This window comes from Halictus rubicundus, chromosome 3 (assembly GCF_050948215.1).
Source record: "Halictus rubicundus isolate RS-2024b chromosome 3, iyHalRubi1_principal, whole genome shotgun sequence".
Taxonomy (NCBI): Eukaryota; Metazoa; Arthropoda; class Insecta; order Hymenoptera; family Halictidae; genus Halictus; species Halictus rubicundus.
The window spans coordinates 8,045,541-8,061,423 of record NC_135151.1 but is presented as its reverse complement, the minus strand read 5'-3'; the positions used below and the strand labels follow the sequence as shown (position 1 = coordinate 8,061,423).

Here is a 15,883-nt window from a genome sequence, read left to right as displayed (position 1 = left end):
AGTATTAATATTTCATTTTCACATACAAATTAAACATAAAATTATGACCAATTTTTCAGCTTTTAAATAAATTGGAAGTTTTTAGTTTTATTAGAAGCCTAATATCGGGGATAGTATCTTTGCGGAGGGGACCAATTCCCACGAAGCTTAATGTATACGCGGAGGAAAAGTTTTTGGGAGAACTGGGCTAGCATCTCATTCCAGTTTCGCTCACTTTTACCTCGTGTACCAGCTATTACAATCGAGACGACGCGATGCCGCACGAAAGTATCGGCTACCCGCTTGCCACCGCAATTCCACCCTCTTTGCTACTCCATATCTTGATTTCTAACGTCGACTTTACTCTACTTTACTTCAGATTCACTTTGTACTAGATAACATGGCTGATGGCTGATCGATCGCTCTACACTTCCTCGACTATTTCGGCCGCCTTATAAATCTGGCTGATGACGACGAAAACTTGCTAGCCCAGCTACCTTTGAACCCCGATCTGATACATTTCCGTGACACTTATACTATACGAGTATCGTACAACAAGCGGAAAAGATATTAACACAGTCAACCTCCTTGCAATAATGTCAATTAAAAGAACAGCATAGGGGAGACCGGGGCAAGTTGATAGAATGAAATTATCTGAACACTGTATACATATACAGGGTAAGTCACCCGAACAACTCCGATGTTTTTAGTAATACCAGAAAACGTTTCAGAAAGAAAATGTTTCCATCACTTTTTTCCCTAGCTCATATTTTCCGATATTTCAAGGTCATCGTCGTTTTTTTTTTAATGGGACGACGTATTTTGATAAATCTAACGTTATAGTCAGTGAAAAGACAAATTCAATTATGTATAATATGTTGACCTTCAAATGACCTTCGAAGGAATTATTCTTCATAAAGCATAACTTAACGTACGAAGACATTGTTCATGATTACCGTACTCTACAATGGTTCCGTTGATTTTAGAATCTCGAAATAATTGAAACGGTGCTTTAAAAGACCGTTACGATTTTTTACAACTCCAATTTACCTATTAAGGGCTAAGAAAATGTTTTCAAATAGTAATAAAGCTACGGTTCTGTGAGAGAACCGATTTGGTTTTCAACTTCGAACCCTGAACGTTTCACTTTTTACAGCAGACTATAAATTCAAGTATTATAAGTCCAAAGAACATCCATGAGAAGATTCGAAGCTTCACGATCTGACTTACAACCTTCGGGAGAGCTCGATAAAGACCTAGCACACAGTTCATTTCATATTGCCAGTGATCCCTGCACAGCAGACCTTATATTATAGCTAGAGAAAGAGGTATTTCCGGTGGAAAAGCCGTCGGTAGGGAATATAATTCTTCTAATGATGCTCACGACTGCTATATCATTTTGTAGAACCGCTTAGTCACGAGAATTTTGGTATTCTACCTGAAAAATATTATAAAAGAAGTGAGACGAACGCTTTGCGAATGAAAATACAGTAATGGTTCGATCTAAAGCTAAACGCGCACTAGCACGGCCCAGTCACGACCACGACCATGGCTGGCCGGTTTAACAAAAGGCCGCATTTTTGCTTGGTGCGCGTTGGTGCATTCATGTTCCTTTTAAATTGGGCACCATGCTGCCAGCCGTGGTCGTGGTTGTGGCCGAGATATGCTAGTGCGCGTTTAGCATAAGCAAAATCGTCGGGTCTGTGCCGTTGTTCAGATCGTACGGTTCTATTATCCTTTTGTGACCGCGCCGATCACGCCGAACGTAGAGAATGACAGCGCGAGTAAACACGGACCGCGTGATTGAAGGCGCAACAATAAATAGCATAGCGGTAAAGACAAGCTGAAAACATTGCATCATTGAAAGAAAATTGAATTTTAGACATGGAAAATGCTTTCATACAACGAACTATAGTACACGTCCTCTTCCTAGTTTCACAAGTAAGCATTTTTTAATGGTTCCGTATATCAGACTGATCATTCAGTTTTCTAGTGGCATCACATCTTTCATATGAGATATAATGAAACGACAATATGTAACAAAAAATTGTATATTTCATGGGTCGGTGTAAAGAGAATACATCAACCTTTAAATTGGTAGTAATTTCAATCATGAAAACAATTTCTCGAATTATGTAGAGCAGGCATGCCGAACTGGCGGCTCGCAAGCAGTGTTGCCAGATCAAGACTCGTGTACCCACTCTAACTTCCGTATACGTATAATGAAGTCTCATAAATTGTTATACGATTTTCTCGGAAAGTTACAGCAACTCAATTTGAAACCCTTTACGTTTTAATGAAAATTTCAAAATCCAAAGATTCTAACTTTTTTACACTTTTTGATAACTAATTGACGAAATAATTAATCAGGATTGGTATCCTTGTTACGATTTAAGCACCACAGCGAAGACCTTTATGCATATATATATATGAATAATACAGTGAAACAGGACTCAATGGAACTTAATATCGTTTCATACCACGTTGAATTAACTGCAATTGGTTAGTTGAAATTTCAAATATGTTTCTTTCGAACTACTATATGGTCCGGCGATTTCGTAAAAGTTCAATTAAGCTTAACTTAAATCAAGGGACAGGTATGTAAGAATTACTTAATATAACGATATTACGTTATCGAACGAATGCTGATGCTTGACGCAATTAGTCGCATCTGCTTCCCCTTACCAACTAGTTTACACACACGCATACGCACACGCTCACGCACACGCACACGCACACGTACACGCACACACATTATGACATACTCGACATAGGTGTATTAATGATTAAAGAATGCGTAGTGGTATACAGAAAGTTTACTTTTAGTTTCCACTATCTCAGTGTTTCTGTCTCTCTGTCTGTTTGTCTATACCTGTCTGTCAGTCTGTCGGTCTGTCGGTCTGTCGGTCTGTCGGTCTGTCTGTCAGTCAGTCTGTCGTCTGTCTGTCTGTCAGTTTGTCTGTCTGTCTGTCTGTCTGTCTGCTGTCTGTCTGTCTGCCTCTCATCCAACTGACGCTCTGATTCTGAACTGATATTACCTGATTCTCGCTCATTTCTTATTTCAAGCAAGAATCATCTTACCATCTCTGTTACATAGAATTAGATAAACATATACTATATCTACAATACTATATGCTATGTACGTATTAATGATCGTAAAGATCACAGCAACGATTCTAACGAGGTGACGTCGATCGCCTCTGTGAAGAATGGTGTGTTTCTTTCCTTTCAGTGGGTTTTTCCGTGAATGGAACGAAAGTAGGACTGCCTGTTTGTAATGAGCATAGATATATTTTTATACATACATGTATGCGTACGCGTATTACGCGGATATGTCTATAGGAGAAACTGTAGAACGTGATGCAAGAAGATTTACGATGCGTGATCTGTATACCATGCATGTGCGTGGTATGTAAAGGGTCCGATAAGGCTTTCCCAAAGCGATACGGAGATCTAAAACATACAACACGTACCATTACTTGATTGTTTAATCGGCTTGCACGATGCATCCCGGTAGAAGTATGTGAAACATATTGCATAACCTATAGCAGTAAGCCGAAATCTTTTTCAGTGGCAAACAGTTCATGTATCTATACATGAGAATAATAATGACCCCCTATCGTCAATTATCCTAATAAGTTATATTCTAATTACGGCATTTCCTGTTTTCGATAGGGAACATTGTTTGAATTGAAACTATTTGTCAGCGTTTAGGAACAGCATTAGGAAGAGCTATGCTTGTGCTCTTCCGGGATGTCTATAAATTTCTTGGAGAACGTACAACGGTATCTTACGAACTGCACCAAATGGTTGTATTTAATTCACCTAATTATGTGGATTCAAGCGTAGTTTGTACCATCGAAGACGAAGTGGTTGTTTAAATTAAAGGAACTTTAATGTGCGACGTAAAAGGAAGTGATCACGGTAGGAAATGAAACTAATTCGTTAATTCTGACTCGTATCATTTGTGCTTAAACTGGCATGCTCGATCTGAAAAATTATTCTAAAAATTATTATTATTGTTAAAAGTAATATTAATTGGTTTGGCAGTTAGTGTTAGATTTCGATTCATAAGAATAATATATCGTTCTTCAATCAGCGATTTCTGGTTTTTGCTATAAGCGAAACCTGTTGTGTGTGAACCTTTATTACATTATAAGTGAAGCTAAGCCAAGTTCAGCCAGTAAGCTAAGTTTAGCTTTGTTATGCTAAATAATTCAGCGAATGTAATATTTTCAGCGGAACAAGAAATTTGAACAATTTTTATGATTATGTGTACTAAACAAAGTACATCGATAAAAATTTTCATTGTTTAACCTACTCCTTCATGGGCATTTTGAAATCCTTCTAATAAACTTAATTTCAAGAATGTAGACTATTTAATACTTGAAATAATATTTTTCTGGATATTCTTTCCTCGCATTCTGTACAACAAAAAATATCCAGAGCGCTTGTCGGATAGTAACAACCTAACGGTCAAGTATAATTTTGGATTTACTAACCTTCTTGGTTCTACTGCTCCATTACTCTCCAGCCAGTCTTGCTGATGGATTCAGATAATCCATTTAGCCGAAGAAACGCCGAAGAGAAAAATTTCTTGCAGCCGGAAAAGTCGAGTCTTTTATCCTTAAAACCCAGATTCCACGCGAGCTGATGCATTCGAGCACCACTCTTATTAGCATAATCATCCGCATCCCAACGATTGGAACAAAGCAGATTCGGAAATATAAGTTTTAATATTTGGAAGCTGTATTTTATTCAGGAGAGATTAAAAGCAGTGGGATTACGTTTTTAAATATTTTTATGTATTTTCAGTATCTGAAAAAGAATCCTTTTCTTTTTTTATTAGGAAATCTAAACGATAAATATTTTGAACAGTAAAATTCGTTATATGCAGGTGCCATAATTAAACTAAAAATAGATTTCATCATTTCAATTCTAAAGTATTGTAGTTGAGTGTTTTACAATGCTATTTATTTTTGCTCTTACTTTAACTGTAGCGATTCCCAAAATGTTTGACATTTTGTCCCAAATATAAGAATCGTTAATAAGAAAATATATGTGTATTATTTTAGTAATGATTACTGTTTAATCCATGAAGATATAACACTAACTGTGAAATTATTGTATCTGTTGGCAATAGCCTTAATGAGGTACAGTTTCGCCATCTATGGACACACTTGCGATTAATACCTCATTCTAGAGAGAGAATTACTTGCGTCGGTTATTTATATACTCATTTCCTACAGTAATTTCTATTACGGTTAATTTATACTAATCTGTTACGTCGCATATAACTTAAAAAATTTTATTCCAATCGCAAAACTATATATTTAATAAATAGTGTATAGATGGTGTAAAATATCAACTCATGAAGAAATACCGTATTGCAATGATTTATGTGAATCTCACGAACGTGTGGGTCACATACAATTCTTCACGAAGTTTTCTTGCACCGAGAACATTCATCAACCAGACGGTGTAAACGACAAGCAGCTTGCGTCTTGTGTACAAACTACGCTCGTTTCTAGGAGGTTAAGAAAATATTATCAAATAATATAAACTGGTAAATGAAAATCTCCGATGAATTACGATTTTTTCGTGAAACTGTTCATAGTGATTGATTCATAGAATTCATTGTAAGAAAGAAAACGTACCAAATATTTGTTACGTATATTTGTTAATACGTGTTAAATATTTGTGCCTTAACAAATATTTAATTAGTTAGTTAATACATTTCTGTATGTTCATACGTGTCACAGAACTATTTACATGGCCGAAGGTCACAGTGTTAACAAGAAAGACATATTCAGATTGTTGGCTGTTCGTGTCGAGAGAAGTTACAGTACAATATTTATTACAAAATTAATAAATAAATGCTCCGTTGCTGGAGTTCCGATCTACCGAAAAATCAATTGGTTGGATTCTATACTATATAAGAATTGTAAAAGTTTTCTCGTTTTCTTCAAAGCTGTCTACTCTCAAGAACAAACAAGTAACAGATGGCAAACGTCAAGATTTGATTTGTTTAACTATTCATTGACGAGTAAACAACAGGATTTTGTCAGAATCGATACACGAAAAAATTTTCTTCATTTTCCGTTGTAATTAGACGCTGATACGTATACAAATAGATACGTGCACCGCTTTAGTTACGTAAAACAGACTTCGCGGTCCCGTCGCGTCGTGTCGCCATTACCGGAATAAAAGGTCTCTTCGAATGCGAATACAAGAACGTACCGTTCAGAAAATTTTTGGATTATTTGTCTCTATCGTTTTTACGCTGAAGCGTGATTGTTCCATTCGTCCTTGACTGTCGATCTATTCGTTTTTCTGTTCTCAGAACGAAGAGCAATCAGCGGTGGATGAAACTGCGGACAACGGTGCAGCTGTCCTCCGCGATATCGACAATCCAGAAGAAACCGCCGCTGAAACGCGAGGACTCTTTCCTGAAGAGGTTCTCGACGAGACAGATCCCGGAGAGCCAGGAGACATTAGACACAGGCGAGGGTGAGGGGACCGCGGCCGACGATAAAGATTTCAGTGGACGACGCCGACGGAGGCCGCAGAGGCCACCGAAAACTGTGGTCAACCCTGACGAGAATTTCTATTACTACTGGCTGATGCTTCTGTCAGGCTGCGTCCTCTACAATCTCTGGACTCTAATCGTGCGGCAAAGTTTACCGGAACTGCAGGCGCTGGCGCCGGCAGCGTGGTTCGCGTGTGACGGTTTCACGGACCTGGTCTTTTTCCTGGACGTGGCCGTGCAATTCCGTACCGGATACCTCGAGCAAGGCCTGATGGTCTACAACAGCAAGAAACTGGCCAGCCATTATCTCCAATCGAAATCGTTCATACTGGACCTGTTGGCGTTGCTGCCGCTCGATCCTCTTCAATTGTACCTCGGCACCAATCCCATGCTCAGGTTTCCCAGGTTCCTAAAGATTTACCGTGTCTATAACTATTACTATATGGTGGAATCGCGGACGGTTTACCCAAATTTGTGGCGCGTGCTGAATCTCATACATATACTACTGATCCTGGCGCACTGGTTCGGCTGCTTTTACTACTTGCTCAGCGAGGCGGAAGGATTCCAAGGGGACTGGGTCTACCCATACAGACCCGGCGAGTACGCGACCCTGACCAGAAAGTACCTTGGCTCGCTGTACTGGTCCACCCTCACCTTGACGACCATCGGCGACCTACCAACTCCGGAAACCAACGCCGAGTGAGTGATAACTCTCTTCGACTGTACACATGCACACCACCATTTTTTCTTACATTTCTATTATTTCTTTGGTTCACATTCCGTTGGCTAACCAGCACCCGCGCGTTTACCAGGGATCCGACATTGTCCTTAGATCTCGTTGATCGACTTATGACTTGAGAGAGAATGGAATGCCGACATGATTTTACGGAGACGCAAGCTTTTCTCCCTAGTATCGCATATCTAATATCTATGTAACCATGTCCATTCAAAGTATATAGTTTTATTGTATCTGTCGTTATGGAAGATCGTATTTCGTAACGAAGATTGTAGTTGAAAACCACGCGATAGACACGCGAGATGTTGATTTTGAAATTGAAACCGAATTCTACAATGTATTAACGAAACAGTAAAAATAAGTAAAACAGGTCAAATAAAATTTGTATGTACAGTGGTCACTACAAGAATTGAAAACATTCGTGAACAGATATTTTAACCAATTTTCATTGAACCGCGGGTTCGCAACTAGGATCGATCACCAAATTGGTAGAAATTTTCTGACATTTATTTCGATAGTTCCTGTTTGGTAGGATTTCCTTAACTGTTTCATTGTGGGACAGTTTCCCGCGAATTCACATTTTCCTATAAATCGAACGTTCCATCAAAGTTAATTTTTCATATTTTACGAACTATTGAATATTTAATCAAATTTCTCGAAATGAGTTTGACAAAGTTATCCTTCATCCATGTATAGCATATGACGATTTATAAACAAATGCACGTTAGAGCAACTAGATTTGAGTAAAGTCAACTAGAATTTCTAGTATACGCGAAATTATAACGGTAATGAAAGGATTAAATATTTTCTGGAGATATTTTAAATTTACTGTCAAAAGCCGATAAGTTCAATCAATTACAACAACGTATCATTTTTCTCACTTTATTACAAAATATTTACAGTTTACTGTAGGAATAACAGTTATTAGTAATTATTAGAAATTATTAGAAATTGGAAATTTCGCCAATTTATTTGTGACATTTTCTGAGTAAACTTACACTAAAGACGATATAATTTGAACTGTATTTAGTGGTTTAATTGACGGTATGTAGTACGCCTTCGGCCGCGCGGTCCGTGTTTACACGCGCTGTCCTTTTCTATGTTTGGCGCGATTGGCGATACTAAAACAACATAGTAGAACTGTACTATCTAAGAAACATCAGGGACCCGAGGGGTTTTCTTAATCGTATTTCTAAAGTAGTGTTTGTGCAGTGCGGTTCCCGTATTCCAAACAATGAATTTTTTGTTTTTCATAAAGTTCTAATTTTTCGTAGATATACCCCTGGGCATAATTATTACCATATAGGAGGCTTATTATAAGAGGGGGGAGATGATCTACTTCAAACACTAAACTGACCGAGTAAAAAGCTGTTTATGAGATATCTCGTCAACGCTAAGATCAGCATTTAAATGTCATGCTTAAAGTTGATCTAGTTGACCTCATTTCTAGTGACAGAATAAGCCATGTTATTCGTTTCAACGTGTAATATAATAGGGTTTTTACGGCTATCCAAAGTTGCATAGTGAAATTTTAAAAATGTTTTTCTACACCTTCCATAAACGTAATATCTCTGTAATTAAAATACCAACGTAATCATTCTGTTACATTTTAAGGCTTCACTTCACTCAAGCTTAGAGTTAAATGCAAATGCATATTTTCCTTCGAGACCTTTGAATGTCATGCATTAAAACATCAATTTTTACTGCGAAAGCTACAATGAGCTTATATAAAGCAACATAATGTAACGTTATGCAAGGTCAGTCAGTAACCATCTGAAATGACTCATTATTTATTGACTTTATCAAAAAATGTTTGAAATGAGATTTATTGTACCCTAAAGGGCTCACTATAAAAACACAGTTCGATTTGAGATATCAAGGTGATCTTGAGTTTTTCAAATAACACTGCATATTTTTTTTTGTTGCTCCATTGTAGTCCTTAAAAAGACAAATTAAATGACCTATAACAAAATATCTTCAATTGACCTTGAACCTCAACACGAAACATGAAGGTAAATTGAAGGGACTTTGCTATAGGTCGTATCCTGAAGGTCATATCCCGAAAGTTTTATAATTTTTTGAATTTGCGGGTAGAGGATCTTCCCTTCCGAGTCGCCTCGTTCATTGAAAAAAGAAAACAAAATATAATAAATTTTAATACACAGCAAAATGTAATACATTGCAATTATTTAAAATAAAATTGTCGGTATTTTAAAATTTTAAATATCAAGCTCAGTGTCCTACTGCAACATTTCACGTTGTGTGTATGAAATGTGATCTGTATTTAAACAACGTAATTTGTAGTCTAAATCATTATCACTGGTATCAAATCATTATGTACAGACAATGATGCAGATATTGAAAGGATTAATCCAATTGTTTAGTTAGCGCAAAACGAAAATTGTGAACGTTGGAACAATAGCTGAAAAATACGAACCTGTTGTTTTTCTCATTCAAATATATTCAATATTTACAGATAGGGATGATTCCTAGCTCGTATAAAAAGAATTTACCGAACAAAATAAACGTAACCTATAAGCATCACACGTATGCACATATGTTAGATAAAAGAAATATTTTCACTAATAATACAGACAACAACACGGAAAGTAACGTGTTTTTTAATAAAATTCCCATTTGAATATTTGAATTATTTGTACCCAGGTAAATATCAGAGAAAACAACATAAATTAAAGAATGTGCTCTAAAATACATTCATTTTTTTTCTACAAGTAATGCTCTTGGTATAGCATTTATTTAATTGCAGTACATATGCACCTGACAGATTTATGCTACTTTTAAAACTAGACAATTTTCATTTCAACCATTTTATCATATACTAAACAGTTTACATGCACAGGGTGTGATGAAATTATGTGTAAAAACCATTACAACGTGATTCTACATCTTAGGATCTGTGAAGATCAGCTATAAAAGTTTGGTGCAAAATTGGCCTTGACCGACTTGTGCAAGGTCAAATGTTTTATGATTATATCGTGTTCTACTCGTTGAGAGGAACAAATTTCTCAAAACAAATAAAAAATGAACCATTCTCTCAGGCAACGACTTCCAGGTTTCGTGAACTATTTTATTCCATATGTCTACAGGGTGTCCCAAGATGGTATAAACGTGGTGGGGGTGATTCTACATGAGAAAATATAGAACAAATTTTTTTCGTTTGTTTCCTTTCCGAGAAGAATCTTTTCGATTTTGAGTTTGATAATTCGGCGAACACGCGTGTTATTGAATAGGAATCGTCTGATGCCGGTTCCGCACTGCTGTTCGCCGAATTAATGAAAATGAAATTAATTAAATTAATAGCTCCTAAACTACGTAATGCATTTTCGATCTAAGACCCTTAATACTTTTTTAAAGAGCATATGAAGATCTATCAGTCGATGAAAAAAAATACAATTTTATTTACAAAATTTAAATAATCTCAGTTTTTTATTAAATAAAACAAATTACTTGTTTCGATATTTGAAACAAATATATTAAACTTGAGTAGGGATCTTCCGTTGCTAAAAATTGTGAAGTTACCAATTTCTACAACAAACTGCCCGCAATCACCAAGCGAACAAACGAAGCCGTCCGCGAGCAGTTCGCGAGCTGTTCTACTCACAATCAGTGTGGACCCGGTATAACGCGTCTGTTCATGACCTACTAATTCTACTTCTTAAGAACGCTAGACACGCAAACTTGACCGATTTTTAAGTCAATTTTCCCGAAAACGACGCGTCCAATGAAAAAAATGTATTCTATATGTTCGACTTATTTTCTCATGTAGAATCATCTCCACGTTTATACACTTTTGGTACACCCTGTAAACATATGGTATAAAATAGTTTACGAAACTTTAAGTTTTTTAAGAGAACGGTTGACTTGATATATCTGTAGTTCCTTTAAGACTTTTGTTCTTCGCGATGAGTACTATAGGATGCGACAAAAAATGTTTGACCTTGAAAAAGCCGATCAAGGTCAATTTTGCACGAAACATTTTTTAACAGATGTTCGCCGATCCTAACGTGCAGAATCACGCTATGACAGTTTTTACACATAATTTCTTGACACCTTGTACATAGTTTAGGTGGCACACTTGGCTGAATCACTCTGTGTAAAACGCGTACATTTACTGATAAGCAAAAAGTACATTTACCCCATTAGCATATGTGCCATACGATGAATATTGTGTTAACAATTAAAAGGTGATGGCAAATAAATAACTGAAAATACATGCAGGTAGAAATGTCTGAGTGAATATTTTGTTTAAAAATGAAACACGAGGAGAATAGAAAAGGATGTCGATGCAGTGGGAGAAAGAAGCGTCGCGGAAGCATGCAGTTAACGCATGCGGGAGTTTCCATTTTCTCTTAAGTCAAATTTCTACCGAATTAGATGGTTAGGAATTAGACTCGTGAAGCGGTCTTGTTGTTGTTGTGTTGGCAGAGTCGTAGCGGGCGGCAATCCCCGGAGCCTCGCTCGTCGTGGCCGACTGTCCCGGCTTCTACAGTTCAAGCATAACGGAGGGTATCTGTATCGTTTCCAAAGCAAAAGATAAATCAAACGGCAAAAAGTCAAAAGTCATATCGAGAGAATGTGACGAACGAGTGTTACGAACGCGTGCAATGAAAATTGAGAGTGAAAGTGCGAGTCAGGATAGAGAACAATTGAGATGTAAGGGCTGTCAAAATTACGCATGCGTGCCTGTGACACAAGTTTGTGGCAGAGTGTCAGAAGAAGTAAATACAGCAAGGTTCAATCCGTAATAAAATTGCACACAAATATCATGTAGAAATATACTAATTGCGTGGATAGGATTCGTATGGAGAAAAACGATGCAAGGAAGGGTGAATGCGAACAGAAAGGATCGGATGGTTAAAATACAGATAATTTAAAACAATCGGAGTAAAGACGGAAGTAGGCTACGAGTATACCCTAGTACCATTTATGGTTGGCCAACGGTGGCAAACGGTGGCCAACGGTTGGGAGTTATAATATTTGGCATATGGTTAGTGGTTTTGCCTACAAATCCCTAACATAGGACCTATAACGAAAAATTATGTCAATTTGCCAACGAATGTACAACGTTCGGCCTACAATTATTATAGTCGGTTAATTAACGTGAAACTTACGACGATAATACTACATTGGCCCAACGAAAATCTGCTAACATTTAAATATATCGTCTAACAGACGCCAGAAATGTTGCTGTGACCAAATACATGTTATATTCCAAATTGATTTTTCTTTTTCGTATTTCTCAATACCCTAGTTGCATTTATGATTGGCAAACGGTGGGTAACGGTTGAGGGTTAGTTGGGATATGGTTAGTGGTTTTGCCTACAAATCCTCGACATAGGGACTACGACGAAAAATTATGTCAATTTGCCAACGAATATCCAACGTTGAGCCTACAGTTATTATAATCGGTTAATTAACGTGAAATTTACGTATGATAATACTACATCATAATCTGCATCTTACAATGTCTTGTACGGCGATATTTAACTTATCGTCTAATCGATATTTAACTTATCGTCTAACAATATCGTGTTAAAATGCCTTGAAAATACAGTAGAATTTTGTACCGAACAGAATAATGATTTATCTATCTCCGTTAAACTGTTGTGCTTTTTCTGCGTTCAAGGTTATTTTAAAGTCACAATGTGGTGGGTCGTTGAACACGTCTTGTTGTGTGCTACAATACCACGTGATAAAAAACCAATGTTAGTAAATAAAAAAATGTTGATGTTCTTGAACACTCGAAAGAGAAAAAGAAAATAACCGAGAGAGAAAAAAGTCTATTTTTTGTGTTGGCAAGAATAATGGAGTGCAAGATAAAAGAAACACCCGGTATCACCGCACTTTGACCTCGTGTCTATTCTCTTTTTTCGTTGAAAAACCATAAAAACTTCGTAAGAATTTGACAAGACATCAAAAAGTTTTCATACCGAATTGATAGGCGATTACTGTTGGTTACGGCAGTCGACGACATTTTGAAGTTTCGGGAGTCGACTGGATATTTCCAGCCAATAGTCTGTCCAACTAACTCTGGAATTACTGTTCTTTCTGCATTTGTAAGTTACATTAACATAGTTTTCATTGGAAATTGCCTCATCTCGTTAACTACATTATTATAAGTAATTATTTAAAGATACGAATGAACTTTGGAAATGTAAACAGGGGTATGAATACGTTGAATGCGAGGTCGATATAATCAAGGGGAAAATTAATAATGTTTAAATTAATAATTAATAATTTTAAATTGATAATTTAAAAATTACTCGAATAGCCGATTTGCGATCGTTTAGCGTAAAACCAACAAAAGCACTAAATTTAAAGCAAAGAAACTTACATTTTACATTGCTTGGAATAGTAATAAATCGATAATTTAATTTCAATACATCACTTTTGACACTACTTGACTATTTACTGATGAAAATGTACTATTCTCAAATTACAAAATTTATGTAGCTCAAACTCGACGAGTAGCACTCTCGAGAAGAACCATTTTGATTTGTATACACGAATAAAACGCTGAACAACAGAGTTTCAGTTCCGAAGCATGTTTTTTTTTTCGAGAGGAGCGAACCGCTCATGAAAATCGTCGCTCTAATTATACCGTTTACCTTTTAGAAGCTATGAACAACACTGTAAAGCAGTCAATAAGCTTGCCAAGCGAACCGCGTGATTGCGTTTTCGATTAACAGAAAGCTAGTTTTGGAGGGTTCTTCCTAAGCCGAGGAATTTATGCGACGCACACGTTCACGGTAACCAGAGAACGCTTTCACGCAGGCAAATTAGAGTATTCACGGTCTCCGGCCGAGGCAGGCTTTGATGACAGGACAAGAGCGCCTGCAAAGCTGGCAATTACTCTTTGTCCAGAGAGGTATCGGTAAATAGATGCCGGTGCTGCAACGACACGCACAGAACCACCTTTCTATCTGTAATCTGTGCGCGGTCAGTGATCGATGAACGTCACACAATCGTTTCTCACGCAGACCGTAGGACTAATCGTGAGAAAAAGGAGAAAAAGTAGCAAGCTGGTCGGCATGTGGGGGAGAAAAATTACGCAAGGCGGTGGAACTTCTCGAAAGAAGACCATCATAATGCCCGTCCGTGGCAGACGGATAGATAAGCGAGTACACGTTAACGTCAATCTCCGTAGACTGGACCCGACGGAACTTTTTACGCGACACACGACGCCCTCGCGACGGCAGCAAAAAAGTTTCTTGACTTCGTTCGAAGGGAAATGTTGAAATGCACGTGAAATTCGTTGATGGGCACGATCGTTATCCCGATGATAATAACGGGAGGAACTATGATTAAGTTTCCTTGAAATATGATTTAAGTGAACCGCGAGGAATTGAATCAAACTATGAAATAAACGTTCTGTTGGCTCTACTCTCGTCGCTCCGAAACCAGCCAGCGGAAACTTTTGAGTACGCGACTTCCAGGCTCTAGATCGAGAATCACCTAGAAGTCGCATCGATCGATGGGAGACACATACAGACAGTTGACGGTTTATTAGAGTATTTACAAAAGCTATTTAACGATTTTGACATAGTTTTTAATGTTTCGGGACTTAGGTCATAATAAATAAAATTGATTTGTAAAATTATGACAATTTTACTGTTTGCTACACACATTCTGTGTACTCTACACTTAACTCTCCTTTTTAACAAAATTAACTAATATGCAAACAATATGTGCAAAAAACGGAATCGCAAATAATGTGCGATTTAATTCTATCGCATATATTTCTCGTATAGCTGACGAATCTGCTACAATTCAAATAAAATGATATTTTAAATAGATAATCGTGTATCGTTAGGTGAAAAATTTTGATTGATTTTCATTTAATTTCAATCGTATATTTCAAATATATGCTAAAAATGTTTTTTAGCAATGAAAAAAAAATTGCATTATAACACAGGAAACCATTATATTTGACAAAGTAAATTAATTTTTAATGTAAGTATAACACAATTATTCATAAATACGTATGGCGTTAAAAATGTTCATAGTTCTGGCAGTTTCTTTGTGAACAGAGAATCCATCTAGTAAAACTGACCAGAAACATTTCAAATTGAAATTTCATTATTTTCATACTCTTCAAACGAAGTATTATTTTTCCTTGCATCTTAAACATATTTTCTTCGTAGGTAACATAGGGTAAGGGACCCTATTACTGTGCCTATAGTAACTATACTTATTTTTAAAGCATAATGAATATTAAAAGAGAGTTATGCAACATATATATTAACTGATTTTAATGAACAAAATTTAACATCTCTTTTTTAATATTCATTGTGTTGTAAAAATAAGTATAATTAATATAGACACAGTAATTGGTACCCCCACAGTAATTGGTTCCCTTACCCTAGTTTCTTTCCTAAGTTATATGCACGATTAAAAATAAAATGAATGGTTTGGTATGTATCACTTGAAATGTTATTTTGAACAGCACTTATTAGGCGGAAACATACATCCTAAACAATGCTTGTTAGAAGAAATAAAATTCATTGGCACAGATTCGTTGAATTATTTCCCGATTGACGTTTGACAAGTCATTAGAGCATGACCACTGTTCGTAGTAGCCTGTCACGCATACCACGATATCTCATGAATCAACGATG

At 36.7% G+C, this 15,883-nt stretch overlaps 1 protein-coding gene and 1 long non-coding RNA gene across 3 annotated transcripts in view; one reads left to right on the top strand and one right to left on the bottom strand.

Annotated features, from left to right (window-relative positions):
• The window catches only part of LOC143352568 (uncharacterized), a 176,316-nt gene that overhangs the window by 122,199 nt on the left and 38,234 nt on the right, over positions 1-15,883 (top strand). The window contains exons 4-5 of one of the 2 annotated variants that reach the window (XM_076785172.1): positions 6,323-7,207; positions 11,691-11,771. In XM_076785172.1, coding sequence (XP_076641287.1) covers positions 6,323-7,207; positions 11,691-11,771 — 966 coding nt within the window. Of the gene's footprint in view, positions 1-5,915; positions 7,208-11,690; positions 11,772-15,883 lie in introns of those variants that run through there. The other variant, XM_076785171.1, reaches the window with a different exon arrangement.
• On the bottom strand, positions 2,748-6,355 carry LOC143352573 (uncharacterized). The gene is made up of 4 exons (XR_013081964.1): positions 6,220-6,355; positions 4,482-5,506; positions 3,356-3,432; positions 2,748-3,247 (listed from the first exon to the last, which is right to left on the bottom strand). It is a non-coding gene; the product is annotated as an uncharacterized LOC143352573 (long non-coding RNA).